Source organism: Electrona antarctica (assembly GCF_951216825.1).
Source record: "Electrona antarctica genome assembly, chromosome: 4".
Classification (NCBI taxonomy): Eukaryota; Metazoa; Chordata; class Actinopteri; order Myctophiformes; family Myctophidae; genus Electrona; species Electrona antarctica.
In genome coordinates this window covers 48539361-48560229 of record NC_136809.1, presented here as the reverse complement: position 1 = coordinate 48560229, position 20869 = coordinate 48539361, and the positions used below count along the sequence as shown (strand labels likewise).

The 20869-nt window shown below is 44.2% G+C and overlaps 1 protein-coding gene across 1 annotated transcript in view; it reads right to left on the bottom strand.

The window, feature by feature from the left end:
• The window catches only part of smarca4b (SWI/SNF related BAF chromatin remodeling complex subunit ATPase 4b), a gene marked incomplete at its 5' end in the record, with an annotated part of 37407 nt that extends 16943 nt beyond the window's left edge, over positions 1-20464 (bottom strand). Inside the window, 21 exons of the mRNA XM_079499947.1 lie at positions 95-181; positions 762-869; positions 1031-1144; positions 2192-2434; positions 3838-3948; positions 5196-5262; positions 5525-5688; positions 6176-6323; positions 6917-7053; positions 8000-8060; positions 9559-9689; positions 11197-11244; positions 12281-12454; positions 13455-13628; positions 13775-13948; positions 14463-14589; positions 15641-15899; positions 16226-16324; positions 17045-17614; positions 19312-19444; positions 20243-20464. Of these exons, the coding sequence (XP_079356073.1) occupies positions 95-181; positions 762-869; positions 1031-1144; positions 2192-2434; positions 3838-3948; positions 5196-5262; positions 5525-5688; positions 6176-6323; positions 6917-7053; positions 8000-8060; positions 9559-9689; positions 11197-11244; positions 12281-12454; positions 13455-13628; positions 13775-13948; positions 14463-14589; positions 15641-15899; positions 16226-16324; positions 17045-17614; positions 19312-19444; positions 20243-20464 (3351 nt within the window). The remainder of the gene's footprint in view (positions 1-94; positions 182-761; positions 870-1030; positions 1145-2191; positions 2435-3837; positions 3949-5195; positions 5263-5524; positions 5689-6175; positions 6324-6916; positions 7054-7999; positions 8061-9558; positions 9690-11196; positions 11245-12280; positions 12455-13454; positions 13629-13774; positions 13949-14462; positions 14590-15640; positions 15900-16225; positions 16325-17044; positions 17615-19311; positions 19445-20242) is intronic.
• Positions 20465-20869: the final 405 nt, after the last annotated feature.

Below are 20869 nucleotides of genomic sequence, written 5' to 3'. Positions count from 1 at the left end.
ACATGTAAGGGTGGTTACAGATCTACAGGCTGCAGGATACCTCTATTTGTTGGAACATGTAAGGGTGGTTACAGATCTACAGGCTGCAGGATACCTCTATTGGTTGGAACATGTAAGGGTGGTTACAGATCTTCCTCAGTTGCATAATGGTATTCATCAGAGTCTTGGTGCCGCCTTTACCCTGAAACACAAAACATGCACGGCATTACATAACATACGGTATTGTGTTGCATTTGTATCGTATTGCATCGCATAGCATCACAAACAAAGACACACACACACACGCACGCACGCACGACACAACAATACCGAACAGAGAGAGAATGTAGAATCCAATACGTGACATGATGTCACACCATGCATAGTGATACTGTATGTATTACATCCTATTAGTAAACGTAACTTTATGCTATGGGAAGTCCAGACACTCATATAAGGTAACCACTTGGCACCGCCTAATTTGTGCGTGTCATTATAGGAACACCCCCCCCCCCCCCCCCCAGCAGATCTACAAGTTCACAATGCATTGTGAGGTTGTAGAACAGCTATTCTTGAACATCTTTTGAAAAATGTCCAAAGGTTTTAGATAGTAAGTGGTGAATAAATGCCTTCAGACATTTTGGGCAAGCAAAGAACGAAAGACACTGACTAAAAGCTTCAATTCGGAAGTCATTTGAATGAATAAAATGGTATTTTAATCCACAGCATGCTAGAGTATGTCGTTTACAATGTAACTAGTACATATGTGTCCATGTCCTCACCTTCTTGTCTTTCTCCGATCCGTCTGTCAGCAGGACTCCCTTGGCCTGCATGTGTCTGTAGAGAACCCTCTGAAGAGCTGACATGTCACACTTGATCACGTACTCCACCTGAGAGAGAGAAAGACACAACAACACATGGGTTGAAGAAAAGCAATGAAGAGAGATAGAGAGAGAGAAAATGAAAGCAGGACTTAAAGTATAAAATAAAATAAAATAAACAAAACAAAACTGTCATCAGGTGTTTGTGAGTTGACACAAGCAAGTCGAACCTTCTCTGGAAGCTGAGCCTCCACCTCCTTCTTCAGCCTGCGCAGCAGGAAGGGCCGCAGGACTTTGTGAAGACGGCGGATAATCAGAATGGTCTCTTCTTCATTCAGGTCCACCTGGATGGAGGTCGAGGGGTAGGAAGTACAAGTTAGTATGTGTATACACTTCATTGACCAGGGTTTTCCACTAGGGGGTCTATCCTCCCCCTCCATTTACCATTCAACACTAAATCTGAATGTTTTCATTTTTCAGCAAGGCCAGTGACAACTTAATGAATGTTCAAATAAAATCTGTTGCGGTAAAAATGAAAACATTGTAAAAGGAGATGAAGCACTGAATGATTCTTTCAGCTTCAATCATAGTTACACTCTTACCTACAGTACAGCACTGAGCAGTTCAGTCCTACCAATGAATGATCTTATAATCTAAGAAATGAATTCTAAGAAATGAATTAGCCCATTCAGGGCGGGAACCCCTTTTGGTGTTTTAAGCATTATGTTATACTTTAGCTATTGAAAAATAGCAGATCTACAAGCTCATGCCGCGCTACAAGCTTGTAGATCTGCTATTTTTGAAAAATAGTTGAATCTTTGAATATATATTCTTTCAGAGTTTTTAACTCATATCATTGCTTCTGGGGGTTCCCTGGAACAACATATTTTCAGATGGGGTCAGTGGCCAATTACATATAATTTTGGGGCTCCTTGACATGAAATAGTTGAAGACATTTTGTAGAATCTGGTCTCAGGTCTAAATGGGTTCGTTAGACAAGTAAAGCATTGCTAAATAATTGCGATGAAAACAACTCATACATACAGTACAGTAATAATAATAATAATTTATATAGCACCTTTCATACATAAAATGCAACCCAAAGTGCTTCACATAAAAAATAACAAGCAGCGGAATGCCGAAAAACAAAAAAGCAGGTCAATACAAGACACAATATATACAAATTAGCAAATAAAAATAGCAATACAAAAATAGAAAATGGTAAGGAAAATTGTATCAGACCATTGAATATGAAGACAAGATAAATCTAAACAAAGTTTTCAACTCGCTCTTAAAAACATCAAGGGAGGTCGCCCTTTTAAGGTGCAGTGGTAGTGTGTTCCACATAGACCCAGAAAGCGGCCTCACCGGTGTTCTTATACAGTACATACCTTCTCTCCGGTCATGGCAAAAGGGGCGTTGAACCACTGTTCGAAGGTGATGCAGCTCTTGAAGATGGTGGGCAGGAGGAAGTTGAGCAGCGCCCACAGCTCGGGCAGCTTGTTCTGCAGAGGCGTGCCCGTCAGCAGCACGCGGCGCGGGGCCAGGTAGTGGGTGTTGAGGATCTGGGTCAGCTTGCAGTGGTGGTTCTTCATGCGATGGCCCTCGTCCACAATCATGTACTTCCAGCGGATCTGGACGGGTTGGGGTGGAAGGAAGGAAGGGGAGACAGTCAGTGGTGGGGAAAAGAACTAAAAAGTTTTTACTTCAACCCATTTTGACCTGAGATCAGATTCTAAAAATGTCTGTTTGAAAATGACAGTTTTCTGAAAAAGCTATGTTTCTATGTCGTTCAGTCGTTCTTCAATTTTTCAAAAATAGCTAAAGCATAACTCAGTGGCCTTGTGGTTAGAGTGTCCGCCCTGAGACTGGGAGGTCGGGGTTCGATCCCCAGCCGGGTCATACCAAAGACTCTAAAAATGGGACCCAGTGCCTCCCTGCTTGGCACTCAACATCAAGGGTTGGATTGGGGGTAAGTCCCTGCGACATACTAGCGCCATGTCCAGGTAGTGTACTTGTACATCAAGCTGCCTCACGCTACAGAAACAGGAGATAGGCTCCTGCCCTATGGGCCTCATGGCTCGGCAAGGCTACTTAAAGCATAACATAATGCTAACACCAAAAGGGGTTCCCGCCCAAAATGGGTTAACCCTTTTAGGACTGAGGACGATTTTTGCTATATACCGTAGACTGTATATGGGCAACTGGCGGCCTGGCGGCACCATCACTTAATGCGGCCCACAGGTTAATATCAGAATACTGATATATTATTAATTTACTAGTATTAACATGTTATTGTCTTTTTAATGTCCAATGTATTTGTATTTAAGTTCATAAAGTTAACATAACTATAACTAAATGCATTTGAAATTAAATTAAAAGGTTACTTTTCAGGATTCCAATTAAAAAATATAGCAAAAGATTATTCAGGATTTCAATTCAAATATAGCAAAACAAATAGCTGATCTACAAGCTCAAAACGTGTCGCACTGCGACGCGTTTTGAACTTGTAGATCGGCTATTTTTTGCTACGACAGTAATGTGCAATGTGGCCCTATGGAGCGAGTGTGGAAATATAGTGGCCCTCTCCATTGTGAAAGTTGCCCACCCCTGCTGTAGACTGTAGATAGCAACAAGAATCCCAAAAGGGGTTTCCGTCCTGAATGTAAAAGTATCAATACTGCAATATACTACTCCGTTACAAGTCAAAGTCCGAAATGCAAAATGTAAACTTGAGTAAAAGTACAAAAGTATTGGCATCAAAATGTACTTAAAATGCATTCAATTAATTGAAAACATTGTGACAGACACAATAAAATGAAAAAACATCATATAAGCATGGTGAAATGAACACATGATTAAAACATATATTATAAAAAAGCAATACAGGCATGTAGGTATTTATGTGTGCGAGAGAGAAAAGGAGCAGCTAGGGAAAGCGGTGTGTGTGCGTGCGTGCGTGTGCGCGTGCACAAGCGTGTGTGTGCGTGTACTGTGCAGTATGTGTGTGAAGGTGCCTATAGCTGTACGCTTGCACCTTGGCCAGTATTTGCTTGTCCTTGATGATGTACTCGTAGGTGGTGAGCAGAACGTTGAACTTGCCGCTACGCAGCTGAGGGACGAAGGCTCGTCTGGCTTGAGGGGAACCCTGAGGAGAGAGACGGCAAAGAAGAACACAACACACTTAACCACTTAAACCCTACATGGCTGACCAGAGTCCAGGGCTCAGCTATATGTCCGTATACACGGACAAATATGTCTCTGGTAAAGACTTGTTCTTGTCCGTGGCAAATTTTTGATTCTCTGTTTTACATACCACTATAATGTTCTTATTTTGATCAAAATACCAATGACTGAATGTCAAGTCTCCAGGTTTTCTTCAGAATATGTATGACACTGATTTACTACGACACTATGGCACACTATATGTCCACTAGTAATGAATAATGAATTGCATTTTTATAGCGCTTTTCCAAGTGCTCAAAGCGCTTTACAATGGTTCATTCATTCATACATTGGGAGGTGAAGCGGCGAACAGTCGATGCTAGCGTCCTCACTTCCCACATTCACACACCAATGGTGGCAAGCTGGCACCGACCGACTCATTGGAGGCAATGTAGGGTTCAGTGTCTTGCCCAAGGACACTTCGACATGTGGACAGGATCGGAGCCTGGATTCGAACCGCTGACCCAGGGATCATTGGACGACCTGCTCTACCTCATGAGCCACAGACGCCCTAGTATGTTTTATTTGCAAGGACCGCCAATGTCCCCATAACTCTGAGTGTACAAATGGAACTTTTGTACACTCTCATATATAGTTACAGACCTGTTACTCACTCAGGGCAGACTTCTGTTTCTAGTAATATTATTGTCCACTCATTTTGTATGTCCGACGTGGCAAAAATGGAATTTTGTTCACCACAAGTCAACATGGCGATGACCCCTTCCGGAATCCCCCAGAGCTCTCTATATACCAATGACTTTCATGTTTTTGCTCTACATTAAATATCTTCGCAGAAAACAGCAGATCTACAAGATGTCTGCACACGATACATATGCTGGGGTTTAAGTGGTTAATTAACCCTGGTGTCTCTCAGACATAGGGGAACATTTTCAGAGATTTTCTATTTTCCCCTTCTTTCAAAGAAACACTTTCAAACGTTTCCAACATTTCTCTCTATTACATTTTTTTATAAACGTGGTTAAGTGGGTAACCAGTAAGTCATTTGATTCGATAATTAGTCATTGAGATAAGTGAATAATGCATTTGTGCAATTCTACTGTACATCCACTTCCAGGTTCTGCAGTAGTTCTCTGGTATTCTCACTGGATAATACATACAACTTAAGTCAGTAAATTAAAAAACGTTGGCATATTTGGGTCAAACACTCACTTTGTAGGAGACTTTCACAACAGTTGGCGCCCACTTGTCAAATTCATACACCCAGTTGGAGAGAGTTCTGTCAATCAAAGAAAAAACAAATCCGTCATTCGCTATTTCTTCTGAATAATTGCCGATTCAGGAAGCACAACCAAGTTGGTTTGCTATTCCTGCATGTCTGAGTGTGTTGTGTATCTGTGCCCGTGTGTGGTACCTGATGTGTTTATATAGCAAATATGCCTAGAAAGTCTCGAAAAACAGGAGATCAAACTGCAATAAAAAATGTCTCCCACCACACTCCGGCTGAATTCCTCGGGCTGACAAATGAGGTTTTAGCTCACGAGAGTGGTACGATGATGAGGTAGGGTCCGTTGAGGCGTTTCATCTCCATGAGGTACGTGATGAGGGCGATGGTCTGGATGGTCTTCCCCAGACCCATCTCATCGGCCAGGATGCCGTTCAGGTTGTTGTTGTACAGCGACACCAGCCACTCTAGACCTTTAACCTGACACGCACACACACACACAACAGAGAGAGAGAGAGAGACAGACAGAGTTAGACAGACAGACAGACAGACAGACAGACAGACAGACAGACAGACAGACAGACAGACAGACAGACAGACAGACAGACAGAGACAAAGAGAGACAAAGAGAGACCGAGAAAGAGACACCGTTCCGTTCAAGCCCGTCTCTAAACATGACAACATAACCTGCACACCTGAAGATGCGGGCCCATCCCATGCATCCATGCAAGACAGAGATCATTCAGTAACCAGTAATATGAAATGAGGAACACAATGTACGATTCTCAGTGTTCATTTCTCCATTCGTATTGTGTGTGTGTGTGTACACGGTATGTCCTCTTTGACATCAAATGATTGATTTGCCATTTATTTGGACCACAAATACAACACACACACACGGGAATAATAATAATAATAATCCCCTGTATGTCATCACGTCAGTGTCAGTGACACAGAGACAGTATACCTGGTACTGTTTGAGTAGACCGTTGATCAGCAGACTGGACTGCTTGTCCACCCTCTCTGTGACGGCGTGGGCCACCGAGTAGTACGACTGGAGAGTGGCGGCAAAGGCATGGCTGCCGTACTCATCGTCCACATCCTGCTTAGCGTGCCTGTGGACCGATCACACCACGACATCTCTCACTTGTATACACTCCCAAATAATGTGTGTAATGCGTCATCTTTCCCTTCAGCACATGATGACTGCATGAGTGCAGTAACTAAGTTTTTTGGACACACAGACTTATTTGCGTATCCCAAAGGTCAAATTAGCCCTTGTGATTTTGGGGGATAAACAATTACCTCAAGAACAGATATAGAATTGGTGTAATATCACTTGTATGCCAATATCTAATTTGGCTGAGCAGTTGAAACATATTTAAAGCCATGTATCAATTATTTTTCGTAGTTACTGCACTTTTCTGAAATCAGTGGTGCTCAATATTTCATGTCAAGGACCCCACAAATGATATGTAATTGGCCACCGACCCCTATCTGAAAATATGTTATTCCAGGAACCCCTCAGAAGCAAAAGTTTGAGTTAAAAACGTTCGCTCTGAAAGAATATATTCAAAGATTTGTGCCGCATTTTCACGATTTTTCAAAAATAGCAGACCTACAAGCTCATAGTGCGGCACTCGGTGCCGCGCTATGAGCTTGTAGATCTGCTATTTTAATTTATCTTGGGCTTTTTTTGAGGACTCACTCTATGATGTGGCGTACGTCCACCTCGTTCACGTCGGACGCCTCCGCGCTGTCGGGGTCTGGCATCTTTATCTTCGGCTCGTCCACTGGAGCTGGAGCCATTATTGGCGGCAGCAGCAGAGGCTCCTCCTCTTCCTCCTTGCAGGTGACGGGAAGCGTCAGCGTGTCAGTCAAAACGTACATCTTATGCCCCGATTTATACTCGGTTTGCGCGTTAAGTCGCGCACTGAACTCTATACAAGATCACAACCGTCGTGAATTATGACCTTATCTGCTCGACCCAGTGGCGAAACACTCATCTATACGTAAGCATGTTGATATCCAGGATGACCATCGACTATACTGTAGCAGAGCCGCTGACGTCTGTGCACAACGATACGACAATGATACGAGATGCATGTTCCGTTCCTGTTCATTCTGTTGAAATGAATACCTGCTATAGGCACGTCATATATATATATATATATATATATATATATATATATATATATATATCATGTGTTATCATGTTTGGTTTGGTTCCTAATTGTCTTAAAGGACCACTTCACCACTTTTCAACATCTCTTCATATAATTGGTCCTCACTAATGTTCATGATAAAACACCACCATTTTTTGTCTGTCTGTGTCTCATAGGAGAGCTTTGGGCAGTTCAGACACCCGTCCACCAGTGATCATCATTAGGAAGATTTGTTTTAAAATATATTTAGATTTGTATTAAAGTGAGAACGATGGCTTCAACTTTTGCATTGCAAGTTTTCAGGAAAAGAAAGCCTGCCGTTTCTATTAGCTTGGATTCACCATCGATGATGTCACTGGTGGACGGGTTTCTGAACTGCCCACAGCCTTCCTATGAGACATAGACTGAGTAGAAAGAAATTGTGGTATTTTATCATGAACATTAGTTAGGACCAATTATAGGAAGAGAAGTTGAAAAGTGGTGAAGTGGTCCTTTAAGCAACCACACAGCTTTTTTCAGTGTGTGACACCAGCAGACAACTAAGTGTAAAGCAGGCGATGGAGCAGAGAATGGGAGATTGAGATGCAAAGGTGCTTGAGACAAACAACAACAAAAACACAACTCACCTCTTCCTCCTCCTCCTCTTCCTCACTGTCTGAACTGTCTGAACGAGGAGCCACCTCATAGCTACACACACACACACACACACACACACACACACACACACACACACACACACACACACACACACACACACACACACACACACACACACACACACACACACACACACACACACACACACACACACACACACACACACACGCGAAGGGATAGTGTATGTGTACATAATCAAAAGTGTTAAGGGCCGTCTTCAGCAATTTTCAACCTGAATTGTATCGTTCTATTTGTGAGGACCGGAACATCTTTCATTTCACCTATGATTTTTTACTGTACATAGGCTGATGGCATTCTGCAAGCGCCCTCCCCAAAAAACATACATTAAACTAGATAAAGTGCCCCTCGGGGCACAGGTCTCCACAAGGGCAGGTCAGGTTGTGGCCTCCTGGTGGCGCTATAATAGACCAATTTTTAAAGGGTGCCATTACCAATTAGGATGGAATATGAATTATCGGACAGAACCGTCTTGAACACATGACTATAGAGATAGTGTGTAACGATTTGCGCGATTTTTGGACAGAATCTGGAGGAGTAAAAATGTGTTTTACAAAAGTCGGCCTCCTGGTGGTGCTATAACAGGCCGCTCTGGAAAATTTGGGACAGAGGTTCATCGTTGGCATCCAGGGTGTGTGCGCACAAAATTTGCACCAACCAGGTTAACGGTGCCAGAGATTAGCTGGTAACAGACGGACGGACGGACACACACACACACTCACTCACGGACTCTCACACACACGGACGGAGAGCAAAACATACTCTCTCCCCATGCCTTCGGCCTGGTGGAGACAACAATATCCATGTTCGTCCGGTTATCCGGAGGTAGCAGTTCCAGCAAAGAATACCAGACCAGACTTCCCTTTCCCTGGCTACATCACCCAGTCAGAACTGGGTGATTCCCGAGGGGTTTTGAGGCCGGTGTGGACATGGACATATAATCCCCCCCACCTGGTCCTCGGTCTGCCCTGCGGCTGAAAACCCTCCACAGGGAGCTGCCAAGGAGGCATCCTACTTCCTAGGTGCCTGAAGCCACCTCAACTGGCTCCTTTCTACATAAAGGGACAGCAGCTCTACTCCGAGTCTCTCACAGATGACTGAGCTTCTCACTGATGCCAGCCACCCTTGTCCGCTTGTATCTGCGAGCTTGGTTTTTCGGTCATGACCCAAATTTAAGCCTACTTTTCTAGTAGTTCGGCTATTTCACTAATTTTGGAAAATTCTCAGATCTTTGCAAAACATCCTCCGATAACGACACTCCCCCAAAACGGGGATGTTAGATTGAAAGTGGTTAAATAAACACATTATTTAACCCATTTTCTCCTGAGATCAGATTCTAAAAATGTCTTCTACATCCTGACAGTTTTCTGAAAAAGCTGTTTCTGTCAGTCGTTCTTCGATTTTTCAAAAATAGCAGATCTACAAGCTCGTAGCGTGCCACTCGGTGGCGCGCTATGAGCTTGTAGATCCCGCCCAAAATGGGTTAAGACCATGTGGCAATGTGTCTCACCCAGGGTTCATCTCCAGCCAGGTGTCCAGCTGTCCAGCTTTGGGAGCGTCCAGTCCTGACAGAATGTTACCACTGTCCACGTGGATGACCTTCACCGGCAGGTCACTCATCTGGCTGCTCTCATCCAGAGGCTGGACGGACACAACACAAGGCTATGGTCAAAGAAGACTATGTGATTAATACACTCTTAGGCTGAGCTCGAGTCAGATTGTTATCATTAGCCAAGTGAGGAGATATAGCCTCACTTGGCTGATACAAAAAAATCCTTCAATTCCATCTTTGGATGATATACACTATAATTGTTCAAGGTTCAAGGTGTTTGTTGAGATGCCTTGTGTACAAGTACATAAGATACAAAAATAAAATAAAAAGTTATGGTTCCTCGGACATTGTAGCAAAATTATTAACCCATTTTGACCTGAGATCAGATTCTAAAAATGTCTTCTACATCCTGACAGTTTTCTGAAAAAGCTATGTTTCTATGTCAGTCGTTCTTCGATTTAAAAAAGATAGCAGACCTACAAGCTCGTAGCGCGCAACTCAGTGGCGCGCTACGAGCTTGTAGATCTGCTATTTTTCAATAGCTAAAGCATAACATAATGCTAACACCAAAAGGGGTTCCCGCCCAAAATTATTAATAAGAACGACAACAGTAGTAGTAGTAGTAGTTAGCCTCAGGGCAATTTGCATTGCAAAGGCAGATACTGTAAGTCTGGCTATGTGAGGCTAAGTAGTCGTAGTAATAGCATTAATTAAACATAATGATATACAGTACATCTAGGAAAATAACAAAAGAAGGAATAATCATGAAAAAGTACAGTTAGTTGTTGTAGTATATTGTAACTCAATTGCTGTGGTCACAGTTCCACGTGATATAAATAATTGTATGAATAATCAAAAATGAATAGAACAGCTGACCCCACCCCAGTTTAAATTGATGTAAATATGTTGTATCTGTTGTACTATTTGAATGGAGTTCTGTAGACAGAAAGAGACAAAGCTAAGCTACAAACAGTTTGAGCCACAGGGCTCATTTAAATGTAACACCAATGACATTTACAGTAAATGCTGTGTCATTTGACCCGAGCTACTTGAATGTACAGTATCTCTCACTTCATTCTAGTAGTGGAAACAGAGTCATTCATGGTCAGTTGGGACACTGAAGCTGTTCATAATTCACCAGCAACCCAATGAAACGTTTGTGCTTTATTTGAAGGCGACATAATAGACAATCAAGCCTCCTTTCAATATAGGACCAATGTACTCTCAGGGTATACAGGTGTGACTAAATGGCAGGGGCGTGCACAGACATTTAGAGGGGCATGTGCTCAAGGAAAAAAAAGGGCACCTTGTGCAGCGCGTGGAACCGGCCGGTTGCCTAAATAGTGTGGGATTTATAGATTCTGGGGACTAAATAATATATTAGAAGCTTTTTATTAAGAATTGATCAATGTCACCATGGTCCACATACTGTACACTGTACAACAAAAATAAAATAAAAGTATTTTTTTTTCCAAAAGGGCACATTGCCAAAAGGGCAGGGAACTATCTGTGCACGCCACTGCTAAATGGTCCCCAGGCAGAGAGATGTTTGTAGGTTGCACTATGACTAGACTACTATGGTATTTATTTACTCACCTCTCCATCAGGCCCCAGTGCAGGAGGCTGGCCCTCAGCATTCTCCAGCTGCTGGACACAATGGAAATGTCGCATCAGGACTTTTGCTTATTCCTTATTAATCTGTGTATATCAAATATAGCTAACCAGGAAGACGTACAGGAACCACACAGCATGTGTTGGTTTCAGCCCTAGTGGGCTATACTCTGACAACAAGTACAACTTTATTGCATAAACCAGTAAGTCAGTGGTTTTCAACCAGTGGTCCGGAGACCACCAGTGGTCCTTGAGAGGGTTCCAGGTGGTCCCCAGCTCAATGATGGAGAGTTGGTAACCAAATGGATCCTTATAGATCTTTAACTCTTGAGAGCGTAACATTTTACGCTCTCAAGAGTTAAAGTATCTGCATTACTTAATTTACAAGAAGTCACACAGTACACAATTAGAGTATGTAGACGAATTGTTATTTTGATCAATGTTTGCCTGTTGTCTCTCCTGTGGTCAATACAGCATGGAATTGTGGACAAAGTCTTATCCAATGACAGCACATTATTCAACGTTTTGGGTCTGAGAGGCTAAGTCTCATCAAATGGTGGTCCGTGGCTCAAATGCCAAATTAATAATGGACATTGATATGAAAAGGGTTGAAAACCACTGGCATAAACGGGTGGGCCATACATTCCCAACTTGCATCGTTCCTGAGTAGGCAAGTTATTTAATTTTTTTGACGAAATCAGCAATTTATGCATCCATCCGATTATTAACCTTTTCAAATTTGTACTGTATGTGTATTTAATAATTACTTGTTTCTTGTTTGCTTGTTGTGCAAAAAAGTTCTTGTCAAATAATATAACTTTTAAAGTTTATTTTTATACAAGTATGTTTGCATACATAAATATGTTCTTAAAGGGAAACTTTACTGATGTTTTAACCGATTAATTACCAATTGAACCTTAAATTGTGGTGGTCTAGGTCAGACTCTCCAAAATCAGGATCAGCATCAGGCCTCAAAATCTGGCACTATATAACTGTAAAAGCAACCCACACTTCTCACTTGAAACAAAGCCCACAAACATCAAAGTATTATTCTCTCTCCCGCTCGTACCTTCTTCTTTTTCTTCTTCTTCTTCTTCTTCTCCTTGAGAGCCTGCACGGCCTTGTGCGCTCGGACCAGCTCTGTGAGGTTGGCCACGTACTCGTCGGTCTGCTGCAGCAGGTAGGCCAGACGCTTGTCCTTCTTCTGGTCGATCAGCTTACGGTATCCCTCCTCATCCTCAGCCTAGTGGGAACACACAAAGCCACGTACAATTCAGTGGTTCTCAAACTTTTTTCATGTCAAGGACCCCCAAATTGCCCATGGACCCCCATTTGAAAAGATATAACAGGGAGTATAAGAGAAGACTTTTACGGCTCTTGTAGTGATTCTCAACCATTTTAATTTCAAGGACCCCCAGTTTGATATGCAACAGGCCTACGGACACCCTGATATGCATTAGGCTACGGACCCCCATGTAATGGCATTTCTATCTCTGAAAAACCCAATTTATATTGTAAAATCAATGTTAATTTAACTCTGAGAGTGTACAAATGGAACCAAATAGACCCGTTAAGGTCCCGTTAGGGTCCATTTGGTTCCATTTGTACTAAAACTATGACGAAAAATGTTCGTCAAGTACCTTTTTTCACAGACAAAACAAAATAAAAACTAAGCTATGATTACTAAAACTAAGACTAAATATAAGTTAAAGATAAGATAAGATAGATAAATAAAATAAATAAAAACTAGACTAAAATGTTAGGGAGGGACTAAAAGAGAAACCATTTTATGTTTGGTTGCGCTCTAATAGCAGATCTACAAGCTATTTTCAGCATTTCAGATGGCAAAAATTACATAAATGGCCATGAACCCTTGTCCATACCCGTTTTTCATTGTGCATTTCTTGGTCAATGTTGATCCCATGCCAAAGTGACAGCACTCGCCCAGCAGTCTGCCGTCACCCTGGCTGAAAATTAAGGGCCTGGACCTACCTGGGCCCTCATCAAACCCTGTACATTCAAGACACTGCCCCCGCTGCCACCCTTAGATCTCCATATATGGAGCTGACCTGTTCTGACATTCCATATGTTGATCTGACCTCATCGCACCCTGTACAGTGTACACTCAAAGTCAAGACACGCTCCATATATGGCCAGTGCTCGCTTCTTGCCCTCAGGCGTCTTACTGGTTATACCTAGTTACGCAGCGTGTAATAGCTTAGAGCTCACAGTTCTTCCCTTACCATGAGTCTCCTCATCCTCTCCTTCTCAATGCGTTCATTCTCCTTCTTCTGCTCACGCTCCGTGTTGGCGTGGTACGTGGCCACCGATTTGGTCAGTTTCTGAATCTTGCCTGTGATGGAGCGGTGGTACTCCTTGAAGTCTTTGGCATGCGCGAGAATGAAGTTGAGATACTCCTGAAATAAAGAGTGAGAGCAATAGACATGAGGAGGGGAGAGTAGGAGAGTAGGAGAGGAGAGCACTTCATGGTCTCTCGTCCCTCAGAAGTAGTGCACTTTACACTTTTCCTGTTAACTTGCAAGTGCACGGCGATGTCGCTCACCTGATGTTTCTGTCTGCGTTTGCGCTCTTGTTCAATCTTCTGCTGCTTCTCCAGTTTCTCTGTGATCCGGGCCTCTCTTAAGGACTGGCGCTTACTGCGCTTGTAGGCCTTTGAATCCAAGGCGGTCTCCAGGGCCGTGTCGCGACGCATGCACACCACCACGTCTTGGCGCAGCTGCAGGAAGGCACATGCACGCACATAATTTCACCCACTCCTTTACACCAGTAAACGTGGTGATGTGACAATAATCTTAAAAGTTGATGTAGTTAAATGTGGTGAGGTGATGTGAGTTCCGCAAGCATAACTGAAGTGCCAATAATGTAATATTGCGATTATACAACAGTTACCAACCAAACAAAGCAATTAACTATTAAAATAAAAATAATGTTTTGCTATTCCTTTCGGTTTCCAACTTTCCCTGTAAATAGAAGAGTTCATTTGACCGAGACATTAAATAGTCTATGTTGATTCAAAGTAGCAGCACTCTATTACAGAGGCACCGTCTCACCAATCAACACAGCTGAGCTGTCAAAGCCGGCCGGTGTAGTGGGGAGGAATTCCATGCTCCGCCGTACGACCATGTCGCGTGGCCAAAATAACTGATCTACAAGCTTACAACGGTGTGATGGTGTGGTGCAATGATATTCAATGGGACGTGAAATGTTGGCGATGCGCGGCCTTACGGTACCTGTCTCTGGAAGTTGAGCAGTCGGAGGGCTTTGAGCTCGATTGTTGCTTTAGTGCGCAGGTCACCAGCCAGAGACCCCGGCAGGTTCTCCAGTTCAGCAATACGATGGCCGATACGAGACTGCAACCTGAGAGAGCCACGGGACAGCCACAGACTAGTTATACTTGAATGTCCATGTTAAAACACCATACCATCTTTGTATGAGAGCTAGCTTTAACCACCTAGAGCAGGGGTGGGCAACTTTGACGATGGAGAGGGCCACTATATTTCCACTCTCTAGGGCCATATATTACTGTCTATTACTGCCCATCTACAAGCTCAAAATCGGCTATTTTTGCTATATTCAAATTGTAATCTTGAATAATTTTTTGCTCTTTCTGAATTGGAATCCTGAAAAATACTTGTGTTGAGCAATGAGCCACTAATTTAGACTGAAGTAATTAAAGCAGGTCATGTTTGCATGTGGTGCAATTGTAACAGCTGAAATCAATAATATATCAGTATTCTGATATGTACCTGAGGGCCACATTAAGTGAAGGTGGGGGCCGCATGTGGCCCCCAGGCCGCCAGTTGCCCACCCCTGACCTAGAGTGTCTAGTTCACTGACCGGGGCGCCCCAGGGATCCCTACTTCGCCCCCTCCAATAGGCCTATCTCACAGCCCGTTTTTCACGCCCACTAAATAGTGGTGACTTTAACATGGGCATTTACACGTTTTTTTCTCTGGAGAATCTAAGTACATTTTCTAATGTAAAAATGTGACAGACCAATATTATTATGAAGCAAACAAGATGGTAAATCAGCTCGAACAGATAGAACACACCTTACCTTGAGAAAACAAAAGTTGTAGACTTCTTAAATTACCTTTGTTAACATGTAGCGTCTATGGAGTGACGTCACGCTATCACCACTAACCCCGAAAGGGGGCGTATTAAGGGGGGCGGGGAAATTCTGTGAGATAGGCTTATTGTCCCTCTACGGTCTACGCCAAATCTCTTTGCTGAGAGAACTTGTAGTATTATTGCCAAATGACATGCCCAGAATAGGGATGCTAGGGTTCATGTGTATACATTTACAATGAAAACATTTGAGTTTTCATTGCCATGAATGCTGCTCAATGAATGAATGATCAATCGATTGACATGGACGAACAAATGATCAGTGTTTCTCTCAGTATACCTGTACTCCCTCTCCTGTAGGATCTCCACCGGGTCCAGACCGCACGGCTTCTGAATGGGGGTGATGCGGTTCTGCTTGACGTGGTGAGGCATCATGGGCACGGGCTGCGACGGCTGGCCGGGGGACTGGGTCTGCAGGGGTATCACCGGGGAGGCTGCCGGGGGCACCGAGGGGGGAGCGGGAGAGGGGCGACCGGTGGGCTGAGGGGGGATCAGCTTCTGGGGCGTGTTGGACGGGGCGGCAGCATTTATCATGGGACCTACAGAACGGAAACCAACAAAGCATTTCAATTAACCCATTTTGGGCGGGAACCCCTTTTGGTGTTAGCATTATGTTATGCTTTAGCTATTGAAAAATAGCAGATCTACAAGCTCGTAGCGCGCCACAGAGTGGCGTGCTACGAGCTTGTAGGTCTGCTATTTTTTTTAAATCGAAGAACGACTGACATAGAAACATATCTTTTTCAGAAAACTGTCAGGATGTAGAAGACATTTTTAGAATCTGATATCAGGTCAAAATGGGTTAATTTGTACCGGCTGCTATATATACAGACTAATACATCTTTGCAAAACGGAAACCACATACCCTCAGGCCAGGACTTTGGTGGTCCATTGTGGTTCTGTCCCTGCATCCCTGTTGGAACTCCTGCTGGGCCAGGCGGAGGCAAGTTGGGACCCATCATCCCTACATATGAAACAGAATGTTTATTGTCAACCATCATTACACAATGGCCATGTTGTTCTTACATCATACTCTGGGAAGGAAAACCTTCCACCCTGTCTAATTCCTCCGAAAGGCTGATATATACTTGTAGTTGTAGGTGGGTGTCGCACGCCTAAAATAGCCAAGCTTCTAGACAAATTCAGAAACGGGTCTCATGGTCACAGCAAATGTATTTCCTGTAGGCGGAGACGTTCAACATTCAACTACTAAGCATTTAAAGTATGATGTATAAAGTACAGCAGCCTTGTGTTCATACAACCGAAAGATTTGGTATTGTGTAAGACTGACGTTATGTATCTTTCAGGACCTTTCACTGCTTCGTCTCAACCATTACTCTATGGCTCTGGTATCAGACACTGCGGTGAATTTTTTTGACATTCCGTTTCTCTCCAAAGTACTACTGTTGGAGCAGCCGTAAACTATACAGGTTCATCCTGATGTTCTTGGCACCTTTGTAAAGTTAGTGTTAGTAAAACGCAGGTTAAAGAGCAACGTTGAGCAGACTAACATCACGTCACTCTACCATTCAATGTAGAAGAGCTGGCTGTTTACTCCGCAGATATGTCGTCTCCGCCTACAGGAAATACGTTTGCTGCGACCATGAGACCCGTTTCTGAATTTGTCCATAGGTTGGATATTTTCGCATCTGAGTATAACTCTGGCTTAAAATGTCTTCCTCACCGTGGGCTCTGCTGTACCCCGGGCCCATCGGACCTGGTCCTGCTGGCCCTCCCACTGCGCCCGGAGCTCCAGGAGCCAGGCTGGGCATGGGCTGCTGCTGCATGCCAGGCATGGGCCTCTTCCCCTGGACGGCCATCTGGAGGTGGTCCGGCAGGGGCTGCCCGCGGGCCAGCATCTTGTAGGCCATGATCTGGGCCCTGAGCTGGTGGAGCTGGTTCTGGTTGAACGGGGTGGGACCCCCGGGGCCGCCGGGGCCACCGGATCCCAGGCTCGTCACGAGGCTGCTGGGACCGCCACCCTGAGACCCAAGATTGGGCCCGGGGCCGGGGCCGGGGCTGGGGCCGGGCCCAGCGCTGCCTGCAGGACCGGGTCGGTTCACGCCGGGACCCCCCAGAGCCTGCGGGTCTCCACTGGAACCATCGAGAGGCGTCGGGCCAGGGCCAGGCCCCCCAGAGGAAGAGGAGGATGAGGAGGACGAGGAAGAAGATGGCATTAGGGGCCCAGAGGGCGGACCATTTGATGGGACAGGGCTGGAGTGGTCAGAACCTCCACCCAATGGAGAGTGGTAACCTGGAGTCAGACAGACAGACAGACAGACAGACAGACAGACAGACAGACAGACAGACAGACAGACAGACAGACAGACAGACAGACAGACAGACAGACAGACAGACAGACAGTGAGCAGGGAGAGGTGAACTCCACCCATACAGACACTCACTCAGACAACTAACAGATCATCCTTGGATTAAAACCAAATCCGACTTTATAGCCAAAGGAGTTGGTGTTCTGCCCACGCACTGATGGTGGCAATGCCACTGCATTCTTCACCATATTTACATGTTCACACCCGTCACAATATGATAATAAAACAACTATGACATTGCTACACACATTGAGTCTGTCTACTACTCTTTCTGCATGGTTGGAGTAAGCACGTAGAATGATATGGTTGGTTTGACATCGAGAATACATAATATGTATGAATGGTTCTTAGTGAATCCAAACATATTATGTTTAGAATCTAATTATGTTTATATTCACTAAGAAGTGAACCATTCCTCAGTCATTAAAGGCTTCACAACCTGCCTCGACCATACACAGTAAAATCTTCAATGTGTTAATTTATCCATTTGTAACTGTGAGTGCACAAGTGTAACCAAATAGACCATTGTGGGTCCATTTTGTTACATTTCTACTGTCTCAGAGTTGATAAGAAGAAAGATACGCCTGCAGACTGAGTATCTGCTGAGTTTTACTTTTATTAAGGCAACGTTTCGGTCCCTCCGGACCTTCTTCATATCATTGATGTCCACTGGCCTACGCACCTGTTCATACGCCTTATTTCTAGGTGTGCGAAAGCTTTTTTCTACTGTCTCAGAGTTAAAGTAACATTGTGGATTTTATAGATAGAGTATGCACACGCTCTATCTATAAAATCCACCGGGACACGGCCTACTCATCTTCTAGACTGAGCAGCTGGAGTTTGGAAGCGCTCGTTGGAAAATACTCAACGCTCCTGTATACCACCTGTTTCTACAGTATATTGCACATAATGCAGGAGGCAGCAGGATGTTGCGTTATTGCAAACGCGCGCTTCCAAACTCTCACACTTAAGAAAAATAATCATCTGCACGGACGTTCTAGACAGAAAGTAGCTCATAACATGGTGGCTTTTTATGAAACAAATACTTGTTTAATACAACCAGGACTTTTCTGTTTGAATGTATGGGCTGTCAAGGCCAGAAGGTTGTTTTTTGCCACTCCGTAGGCGTTCCCGCATAACCTCCGGGTACGATGGTGTCATGCGCATAGCCTTTATTATGTCTATTACTGAATATTGTGCAAGTGTGTGAAAACAGTAGAGGCCCACACACACACACACCCCGTGAGCAACCAAAGCCCACAGCATGGCCATTGGCCAATTATGTTCATGACATCACTTCACTGTACATATATTATTTTGTTTTAGTCTTTCACAATGCTGGAATGTTTTATAAGTGACCCACCAAACCACCAAACGTCTACCTTGTGAGTGTTGGCTATTTTCGCATCCGAGTATAACTCTGGCTTAACCCATTTTGGGCGGGAACCCCTTTTGGTGTTAGCATTATGTTATGCTTTAGCTATTGAAAAATAGCAGATCTACAAGCTCATAATGCGCCACCGAGTGGCGCGCTACGAGCTTGTAGATCTGCTATTTTTGAAAAATCGAAGAACCACTGACATAGAAACATAGCTTGACCCACCAAAGCACCAAACGTCTACCTTGTGAGTGTTGATCAAGAGGGCTGGGCGGGGGACCCATCCCACTATGTGCACCCTGCCTCATGGACAGGCCTTTCATCTGGCTGAACCGCCCCTCCTCACTCATGCTCTTCTCATGCATACTCTCCATGGGCTATATACGGGAAAAGGAAAACATGTGATGTGTAGTGCAATCTGAATGCATAAGATACTGTGCGACAAAATGTTTAAAATTTGCATTTGGTAGTTCCAGGGGTTGACACTAAGGTCGCAACTTGCAAGTGCAGGTCATGTGCTACTTGCCCGCAGGTCTTGCCCACTTGCATGGAAATTAAAAATGATAGGTAAATTTTGAATTACCATTCTTCAATTCTTCAATTTTTTTTTTACTTTCTAGGGCTGTGCGATAAAAAATGTCATACCGCAATTTATGCCAAATACGGTACCTACATAGCTATGATTATGACTATGGGTTCACACTTGCTATTGTATGTGTAGCAACAGTGAAAACAGCACATTATAGGCACACAGTGCTCTTATTTTACATTCCACAGACCAGAAGATAATCGTTCTGGCCACGTTCAGGTGTTTAGACAGATATCTCGTGTTGTGTTTAGACGGTTGCGTCCCCTCTCAAACGAGCACTTGTCCGCCATGTCCGGTTGGGTAACCTGAAAGCAAACTCCACCTGCCCGAAAGTGTAATTTACCTGCCACGGGGCAGGTGGGCAACCCTATAGTGTTAACGCCTGTAAGTCCCACCACATTTGATGGCTGTGCGCTTTCATAATGCTTCCAGGATTTACTGCATTTCTCATAGGAAGATGTAATTTGAATTATTGAATGAATCCCCCAAAGCAAGCTGTTATAGGAGGAATGATAGTGGTGTCTCAACAGAACACTATATGAAAACTGAGAAGGCTTCAGAGGGAATGTGGGAGGATCGTCCTTACTTTGTGCAGCGGGTGCATGTTATCTTGGCTGTATCCAGAGGGTCCCGGCTGGGAGTGTCCTCCAGACGGTGGGGGTCCAGGGCTAGGACCCATCATACTGTGAGAGGACCCTGTAGAGGAAGGGCCAGGGCTGGGGCCCAACATGGCACCAGGGGAGGGCCCCCGACCGGGTGAAGGACCCGGTCTTGGAGTGCCTCCCATGGGAGGGTCCGGTGTCGACATGGTGGCCTTGATCTCCTGCTCTTGGCTAATAAGCAGCAGCTTCTTGGGTGACAAGAGAGGAGTGAATGAGGGGGCGTGAGAGAGAGGAGAGAGACACTGTGAGAGAGAAGGGGGGTGATAATAATAACTGATGCAGCCTCTACGGAACTCAAAAGTATGCCTTTGATATATTACCAGTGCAAAAATCTGTTACGCATTTGGTGCATTATTAAAGATACAATACATTCCTAAATGAACACAATTGCTATCACAACAACAAAGCCATTTTCTGACATGCCTTTCTATAAATGGAGGGGATGCCCAATATTTTTTTTGCAGAATATGGTTTAATAATTTGCACAACAACGCCTATCACGTATCATTGATGCTCTGCCTGCCGCCTGCACACACATCACACCTATCCGC